Source organism: Electrona antarctica (genome assembly GCF_951216825.1).
Source record: "Electrona antarctica genome assembly, chromosome: 8".
Lineage (NCBI taxonomy): Eukaryota > Metazoa > Chordata > Actinopteri > Myctophiformes > Myctophidae > Electrona > Electrona antarctica.
In genome coordinates, this window is record NC_136789.1 from 37857711 (window position 1) to 37867409 (window position 9699).

The 9699-nt window shown below is 51.5% G+C and overlaps 1 protein-coding gene across 1 annotated transcript in view; it reads right to left on the minus strand.

The window, feature by feature from the left end:
* LOC306928753 (arf-GAP with GTPase, ANK repeat and PH domain-containing protein 2-like) overlaps positions 1-9699 on the minus strand; it is a gene marked incomplete at its 3' end in the record, with an annotated part of 34199 nt that continues 24500 nt past the window's right edge. The window contains exons 12-16 of the mRNA XM_079509025.1: positions 8694-8784; positions 6356-6587; positions 5370-5603; positions 5213-5282; positions 1-270 (exon numbers count right to left, since the gene is read on the minus strand). Coding sequence (XP_079365151.1) covers positions 1-270; positions 5213-5282; positions 5370-5603; positions 6356-6587; positions 8694-8784 — 897 coding nt within the window. The remainder of the gene's footprint in view (positions 271-5212; positions 5283-5369; positions 5604-6355; positions 6588-8693; positions 8785-9699) is intronic.

A 9699-nucleotide genomic window follows, 5' to 3' on the forward strand; every position in this document is an offset into this window, starting at 1 on the left:
TTATGACATGGCTCTCCTGGAGCCCACGTGAATGAGCGTGTTGGCTCCTCCCCCTCTATGCGAGGCGCCCGGCGTCCTGGCCGCGTGGGGGGGGCCGGGGGGCGGGGGGGTCCGGTGGTAGGGGGGCACCGCCGGGGGGGCGGGGGGGCAGGGCTCGTTGGGGCAGCCGTACTGCAACAGCACGTTCACACACTCCTGGCTGCCCGCCTGGCGCGCCAACGCCAACGCAGTCTGACCCTGGGCATCACGGAACCGCACGTCACAACCATACTGGAGAGGAGAGGAGGGGAGAGGAGAGGAGAGGAGGGGGAGGGGAGGGGAGAACAATATGCACAAATAAGAATCATGGTCAGAGTTGTCGGTATGCGGATTTGAACACAGAGAGCTATCTGGACCCAGTCAGTTGTTTCAATGTAAACAGTAACATCATTCAGGCCCCTTTTCCACCGGTTGGTTCCCAATGGGAACCGGTTCAGTTATTTTTGGTTCTTAGTCCATGAGCCAGAGCTCCAAAATTGGAACGTATAAAACCATAAAAACCATACCTATATTAGATTGTTATTTACATTTTTAAATATGCAAATGAGGCATTATGTAGGAAAACATGCAAAATAATCGAAAATATGAAAAAGCTACTACTGCGGAAGGGTTATCATGTATTAATTTACTTGTATTGATCCTATAAACAATTTAATATAGGGTATAGTTTGCCCACCAATTTTGGAGCTCTGGCTCATGGACTAAGAACCAAAAAGAACTGAACCGGTTCCCATTGGGAACCAACCGGTGGAAAAGGGGTCTCAGTGTTTTGGTAACACGTATGTGTGTCCTCATTTTGGGCATGTCATTATCCATTTCTCCAGTGTGTTCGATGTTCATGTGTTCACGACGTACAAACCTCTCTTCAACCGGGAGTTCAGATAATGGTCCATACATTGTGTGTAGGATGTTTCACGCAAATTGGTCAAAAATCAAGGCAGAAAATCAGACAACTGCTCAAAATGGCGGAAAATCTGAGGGCGGAGCTTACTTGTCAAAGTGACAGATGTGTTCCCCATGAGTCAAGGAACATGTACCATGCATTTTGGCCAAACAAAGAATGAGTTTGGCCACAATGTGGCCACTTCAAACCAACATTTGAAGTGAACGGAGCTCCTGGCCCCTGTCTAGTTGAGTAAGTAGCATTCTTTTGTATTTTAGCAAACTGCTGTTAGTGTTACTCTAAGTACTTTTGTATTAGTATTATATTATTAGCTTGTGTGGTAGTCAGTAGTTTATAGTTGTATTGTTTGTGTTGAAGCAGTAGGCTTTGGACACTTTGGACTAGTGTAACTAGTTTCACCCTGTGATAGGCCACTTGATAAGTAGTATAGGCCACTTGATTTCCTTGTGAAGTGTGAAGTGAGTGCTTTAGCCAGCACTCCTGGCAGACGATTAGCAATCAGTTGGAGTGGCCTTATACCACCAGGTGAAAGCGTCAGCTGTTAAGCGGCGGCCAGCAAACGAAGGCCAGGCGAACAAAGGCGACAGGCGACTTTGTCAAAGTCCGACTCGAACAAAGGCGACAGGCGACTTTGTCAAAGTCCGACTCGAACAAAGGCGACAGGCGACTTTGTCAAAGTCCGACTTCGTCACTGAACGATAAGCTGTAGCATTGATTAGTGACATATATAGTAGTGTGATAGTAGTGTATTGTGGTATATGTTTAGTGATCTACAATGTGTTTTCTTCCTATTCCTGTCCTCTCTTCTTCCTGGCGGTCGCACAAACACTGGGTTCCACCCAGATGTCGCGACACAACTAATCTCATCTATCCTACTCTTTCCACTCACGTCGAGCAAGTGGTAACGGGAGGGCTTTGGAATTGCCACTCAGCTGTGGTGGAAGGCAAATCTGCTTTCATCTCAGCCTACGCGTCCTTGCTCTCCCTTGACTTCCTTGCTCTGACTGAGACCTGGATCAGACCAGAAAACACAGCTACGCCCGCGGCTCTGTCAGATGTGTACTCTTTCTCTCACACTCCCAGAGCCGTGCGGACAGGTGGTGGGGTTGGTCTGCTCATTTCCAGAAAATGGAAATACTCTCCTGTTTCACTGTCACTATTCTCTCCTACCTCATTTGAATTTCATGTGGTCACTGTTTCTCATCCAGTCAAGCTCACCATTGCAGCTGTTTATCGCCCACCGGGCCCTGCTGGTGGCTTCCTGGAGGAGCTGGACCATCTAGTCTCCCACTTCCCTGTCGATGGCTCTGGATTCATCCTTCTGGGTGACTTCAACCTCCCGACTGAGAAGCAGCTAGACCCACTACTTTCGTTTCTCGCCGCCTTTGACCTAGTTCTTTCCCCATCTCCTCCTACCCATGAGGCGGGCAACCAACTGGACCTGATCTTCACCAGAGGCTGCTCTATTGCTAACCTGTCTGTCACTCCTCTTTCCAGTGAAAAGGGTAAGAAACTCTCTGATCACTACTTCATGTCCTACTCTCTCTCTCTCTCCTCTCCCCCCTCACAGCCCCTCCCTACCCACATGATTTCCTCACGTCACAATCTTCGCTCACTTTCCTCCACTGATCTTTCCTCTTCTGTTCTCTCTGCTCTCCCTGCCCCTGAATCCTTTGCTCTTCTATCCCCTGATACCGCCACAGATCTTCTTTTCTCTACTCTATCCTCTTCTCTCGACCATCTCTGTCCCCTCACCACCAGGCCTGCACGCCAAACTCCACCTGCCCCCTGGTTGTCGGACTCAGTGCGGACTGAGAGACGGAGCCTGAGAGCGGCTGAGCGCAAATGGAGAAAGGGCAACCTCCCGGAGGACCTTCTCACCTTCCAATCTCTCATTTCTACTTTTTCCTCCTCTCTATCAGCTGCTAAAGCTGCTTTTTTCTGCACTAAAATTCAGGCTTCTGCTTCCAACCCTAAAAAACTCTTTGAAACTTTCTCCTCTCTCCTACAACCACCACCCCCTCCTCCCTCCTCGTCCCTCCTCCCTGACGATTTCGCCAACTTCTTTGACAAGAAGGTGAACGATATCCGATCCTCCTTCCCTCCTCCCCCGGCTGGTGCCCTGCGCACTGCCCACACCCGTCTGCCTGCCACCCCCCCCTCTCTACCTTCATCTACTCCTCTTCCCCCCCCCATCCCCTCTCTATCCCACTTCTCTCCCCTCTCCCCTAACGAGGTCCTTCTCCTTGTTACCTCTAGTCGCCCCACCTCATGCTCTCTGGACCCGGTCCCATCCACTCTGTTGCAGTCTATTGCACCTGAACTTCTTCCCTTCTTAACCCACCTTATTAACACCTCTCTGACATCTGGCTACTTTCCCTCTACTTTCAAGACTGCCAGAGTCACCCCCCTCCTGAAGAAACCGACACTTGACCCCTCTGAGATCAAGAACTACAGACCGGTTTCCCTTCTATCCTTCCTATCTAAAACTCTCGAACGTGCTGTCTTTAAACAACTGTCCTCCTATCTCCACCAGAACAACCTCCTGGACTCCAACCAGTCTGGTTTCAAAGTGGGTCACTCGACAGAGACTGCCCTGCTGGCAGTGACGGAGTCGCTCCATGCCGCTAGAGCGAACTCTCTCTCCTCCGTCCTGATACTCCTGGACCTGTCTGCAGCGTTCGACACGGTGAACCATCAGATCCTCCTCTCCACCCTCGAGGGGATGGGTGTCTCAGGCTCTGCACTCTCCCTGTTTGCATCCTACCTGACGGGTCGCTCCTACCAGGTGATGCTGAGAGGGTCTGTGTCAGAACCACACAGGCTCACAACTGGGGTTCCCCAAGGCTCGGTTCTGGGTCCTCTTCTTTTCTCTCTCTACACTACATCTCTGGGTGCTGTCATCCACTCCCATGGCTTTTCCTACCACTGCTATGCCGATGACACCCAGCTGATCCTCTCATTCCCCCCCTCTGATACCCAAGTGGAGGCACGCATTGCTGCTTGTCTGGCTGACATCTCGGCGTGGATGTCGACAAACCACCTGAAGCTCAACCTGGACAAGACCGAGCTGATGTTCCTCCCGGGGAAGGGCTGTCCGCACCGAGACATGGCCATCACCATTGATAATGCTGTGGTGACCTCAACTCGGACTGCGAAAAATCTGGGTGTGACCCTGGACGATCAACTGACGTTCTCGGCAAACATCGCATCAGTGACAAGGTCCTGCAGATTCCTCCTCTACAACATCAGGAGGATTCGCCCCTTCCTCACGGAGAAGGCAGCCCAGGTGCTCATCCAGGCTCTCGTCATCTCCCGCCTGGACTACTGCAACTCCCTCCTTGCTGGTGCTCCGGCATCTGCCATCAGACCTCTGGAGCTTGTTCAGAAAGCTGCGGCTCGTCTGGTGTTCAACCGCCCCAAGTTCTCCCACACAACCATCCTTCTCCGTTCTCTACACTGGCTCCCCGTAGCGGCCCGCATCCAGTTCAAAACCCTGGTGTTAGCCTATAGGGCAGTGAAAGGAACAGCTCCTTCCTATCTCCGGGCTATGGTCGATGCCTACACCCCTGCCCGACCACTTCGGTCTGCCACCTCGGGGCGACTGATTGCCTCGTCACTCAAGGGTCCTTCTGGCCGATCCACACGGTCACGACTCTTTTCTGTTCTGGCCCCACAGTGGTGGAATGAACTCCCCACTGATGTTAGGACAGCAGAGTCACTGCCCATATTTCGCCGCAGGTTGAAAACCCACCTCTTCAGGAAACACTACCCTTCCTCTCTGCCTGACCTACTTGTTGTTAACTAGTTGTACGAACGCTTGTTTTCTATTGTTGTATTGTTTATTGGATCTTGTTTAGTCGATACACTTAATTGTTTTAGCTCATGCTCATTTGATTTAGCTATTTTGTCTCATCTGGTTAAGGAAATAGGTAGCTGATATATTGCACTTTTACCTTAGCGCTAGGTATACTCTTGGTTGCTTGTTTTTGCAGAAAATGCACTAAAAACTTCTGGTGATTAGTAGTTTTTGTTCCCTACCTATGTTGAATACACTTATTGTAAGTCGCTTTGGATAAAAGCGTCTGCTAAATGACTGTAATGTAATGTAATGTAATGTAATGTAATGTAATGTTATGCCTGTTCAAAGGTTTCATTTTCAAAAAATTGCTATAGCGCCCCCCTTTGGCCAATTGGAGTAAGACTGCTTTCAGTGCTATTTGGCATGACCCTCTACTGTACTGTAAAGTGACATGAAGTTAAACTTACCCATATAAGGAGCTGTGTCATGACCACGTCCGCCTGCTGGCAGGCGGCGTGCAGTGCGGACGCAGGCAGCCTGTAGGCCAGGTGGTGGTGATGATGAAGATGATGAAGATGAGGGGGAGGGGGAGGAGGAGGGGGAGGAGGGCTGCGAGGCGACCACAGGGAGGAGAGTGCCAGGCGCTCGGCGCCAGTGGGCGGAGTCTGGAGGTCGTCCTTGGAGGCGTGGGCGAGCAGCAGCAGGAGGCGGGGCAGGTTGCTCTCCATGACGGCCAATAGGAGGCGGCCCGGCATGGTGCTGGTGATGTCATCGTGGCCGGGGGCGGGGCCTGCAGGCAGCGGCGCCACGAACAGCCTCAGCTCGTACTTGGCCCGGATCCACGACTCACGCTGCTCTCTGATTGGTCGAAACGACAAGAATAAATACATGAATAAATTAATAAAATAAAATGGGAAGAAAAAAATAGTTATGCTGCACTTCACAGGCTTGGGTCTTAGTGGGGGAGGGGCTTGTGGTCTTACCACGTGGCGTGGGGGAGGGGCTTGTGGTCTTACCACGTGGCGTGGGGGAGGGGCTTGTGGTCTTACCACGTGGCGTGGGGGAGGGGCTTGTGGTCTTACCGCGTGGCGTGGGGGAGAGGCTTGTGGTCTTACCACGTGGCGTGGGGGAGGGGCTTGTGGTCTTACCACGTGGCGTGGGGGAGGGGCTTGTGGTCTTACCACGTGGCGTGGGGGAGGGGCTTGTGGTCTTACCGCGTGGCGTGGGGGAGGGGCTTGTGGTCTTACCACGTGGTGTGGGGGAGGGGCTTGTGGTCTTACCACGTGGCGTGGGGGAGGGGCTTGTGGTCTTACCGCGTGGCGTGGGGGAGGGGCTTGTGGTCTTACCGCGTGGCGTGGGGGAGGGGCTTGTGGTCTTACCACGTGGCGTGGGGGAGGGGCTTGTGGTCTTACCGCGTGGCGTGGGGGAGGGGCTTGTGGTCTTACCGCGTGGCGTGGGGGAGGGGCTTGTGGTCTTACCGCGTGGCGTGGGGGAGGGGCTTGTGGTCTTACCATGTGGCGTGGGGGAGGGGCTTGTGGTCTTACCGGGTGGCGTGGGGGAGGGGCTTGTGGTCTTACCGGGTGGCGTGGGGGAGGGGCTTGTGGTCTTACCGGGTGGCGTGGGGGAGGGGCTTGTGGTGGCCCATGGTGCGCCCCTCCCAGATGCAGTTAACCGTGTGGTTGCCGATGGCGCTGAGCACCGCCAGCGTCTGACGGGGCAGGTGGTCCAGGTCCAGGGAGCGGACCCGGGACAGCGGCGGGCCCACTGGACCCAGGTTCCTGTGGATGCCTGAACACTCTATACAGATCAGAGCCCCCAGGTTTAGGCTGGCCCAGGTGGGGTCTGGAGAGAGAGAGAGAGAGAGAGAGAGAGAGAGAGAGAGAGAGAGAGAGAGAGAGAGAGAGAGAGAGAGAGAGAGAGAGAGAGAGACCTTATCACTCTATACAGACAGAGACCACCTGGAAGCCCCTCAAGGACCACTGGTGGTCCCCGGACCACCTGGAACCCCCTCAAGGACCCCTGGTGGTCCCCGGACCACCTGGAACCCCCTCAAGGACCCCTGGTACCCCTGGTGTTCCCCGGACCACCTGGAACCCCCTCAAGGACCCCTGGTGGTCCCCGGACCACCAGGAACCCCCTCAAGGACCAGTGGTTGAAACCCACTGGAGTAGTGACTGTAGTAATGACTGTTTTTTTACTTGCTGAAAATAGCAGATCTACAAGCTCACAAGGCGCAGCGCGACACGTTGTGAGCTTGTAGATCTGCTATTTTCAGCATGCAACCAAGTGTAAAATGACTTATATTGGATCTCTTGTCCACTAGTCCCTTCCTAACATTTTAGTCTAGTTTTTATTTGTTGACGATAGTGTCGTATATTTATTCTTAGTTTTAGTCATCATAGCTTAGTCTTAATTTAGTTTCCATTTAGTTTCCATCAGTAGAAAAAGGTAGTCGATGAACATTTTTCGTCTTAGTTTTAGTCGACGAAAACAACAGTGGATGTAAGCAGCGTGTCACTCACTGGGTGCTACAGAGTGTAAAGGTGTGTTAACTCACTGGGTGCTACAGAGTGTAAAGGTGTGTTAACTCACTGGGTGCTACACAGTGTAAAGGTCTGTTAAAACTCACTGGGTGCTACACAGTGTAAAGGTGTGTTAACTCACTGGGTGCTACAGAGTGTAAAGGTGTGTTAACTCACTGGGTGCTACAGAGTGTAAAGGTGTGTTAACTCACTGGGTGCTACACAGTGTAAAGGTGTGTTAACTCACTGGGTGCTACACAGTGTAAAGGTGTGTTAACTCACTGGGTGCTACACAGTGTAAAGGTCTGTTAACTCACTGGGTGCTACACAGTGTAAAGGTGTGTTAACTCACTGGGTGCTACACAGTGTAAAGGTGTGTTAACTCACTGGGTGCTACACAGTGTAAAGGTGTGTTAACTCACTGGGTGCTACAGAGTGTAAAGGTGTGTTAACTCACTGGGTGCTACAGAGTGTAAAGGTGTGTTAACTGGAACCCCCTCAAGGACCCCAGGTGGTCCCCGGACCACCTGGAAGCCCCTCAAGGACCCCTGGTACCCCTGGTGGTCCCCGGACCACCTGGAAGCCCCTCAAGGACCCCACCTGGAACCCCCTCAAGGACCCCTGGTGGTCCCCGGACCACCTGGAAGCCCCTCAAGGACCCCTGGTACCCCTGGTGGTCCCCGGACCACCTGGAAGCCCCTCAAGTACCCCTGGTGGTCCCCGGACCACCTGGAACCCCCTCAAGGACCCCTGGTGGTCCCCGGACCACCAGTCCCCGGACCACCAGGAACCCCCTCAAGGACCAGTGGTTGAAACCCACTAGAGTAGTGACTGTAGTAATGACTGTTTTTTTACTTGCTGAAAATAGCAGATCTACAAGCTCACAAGGCGCAGCGCGACTCGTTGTGAGCTTGTAGATCTGCTATTTTCAGCATGCAACCAAGTGTAAAATGACTTATATTGGATCTCTTGTCCACTAGTCCCTTCCTAACATTTTAGTCTAGTTTTTATTTGTTGACGATAGTGTCGTATATTTATTCTTAGTTTTAGTCATCATAGCTTAGTCTTCATTTAGTTTCCATTTAGTTTCCATCAGTAGAAAAAGGTAGTCGATGAAAATTTTTCGTCTTAGTTTTAGTCGACGAAAACAACAGTGGATGTAAGCAGCGTGTCACTCACTGGGTGCTAAAGAGTGTAAAGGTGTGTTAACTCACTGGGTGCTACAGAGTGTAAAGGTGTGTTAACTCACTGGGTGCTACACAGTGTAAAGGTCTGTTAACTCACTGGGTGCTACAGAGTGTAAAGGTGTGTTAACTCACTGGGTGCTACAGAGTGTAAAGGTGTGTTAACTCACTGGGTGCTACACAGTGTAAAGGTCTGTTAAAACTCACTGGGTGCTACACAGTGTAAAGGTGTGTTAACTCACTGGGTGCTTCACAGTCCACACAGAAGTTGTTCCCCTCAGCGTTACGGATGGCCTGTAGAGCTGCTGCTTCAGTCTGGCTGTTCCTGCAGGCCTGGAGAAAACACACACACACACACACACACACACACACACACACACACACACACACACACACACACACACACACACACACACACACACACACACACACACACACACACACACACACACACACACACACACACACACACACACACACACACACGCAACTTTTATGAAGTAGTAGTCACAGAGCCATTAAGGTCCTGCACACAGAGCCATTAAGGTCCTGCACACAGAGCGCGTTTTTCGGATTTTTAGCAGTGTTTCTCCGAAAAAGGCGTCCAGTGTGCAACCACCTTTACAGTCAGAAAGAAACTGGTTCTCCAACTCAGACTACCATCATGGACTGGTTCTCCAACTCATACTACCATCATGGACTGGTTCTCCAACTCAGACTACCATCATGGACTGGTTGTCCAACTCATACTACCATCATGAACTGGTTCTCCAACTCAGACTACCATCATGGACTGGTTCTCCAACTCAGACTACCATCATGGACTGGTTCTCCAACTCAGACTACCATCATGGACTGGTTCTCCAACTCAGACTACCATCATGGACTGGTTCTCCAACTCAGACTACCATCATGGACTGGTTCTCCAACTCATACTACCATCATCGACTGGTTCTCCAACTCAGACTACCATCATGGACTGGTTCTCCAACTCATACTACCATCATGGACTATATGCCAATGTTGTTTACCAGACTGCACCTAAAAATAACCTTCTTCCACTCAATATTATTTACAAGCGCTTATGCAGATTTATCCTAGGCTGTCTAGTGTCCATACATGACTCATCATTGCATCATGTATGAAACCCGTAACTTGCCTTCTCCCTCGGTGACACGACAGCCGCACTGGTGCAGTTCATTATTACATTATTTTAATTATCCACAATACCTCAAACAGTTTATCTGG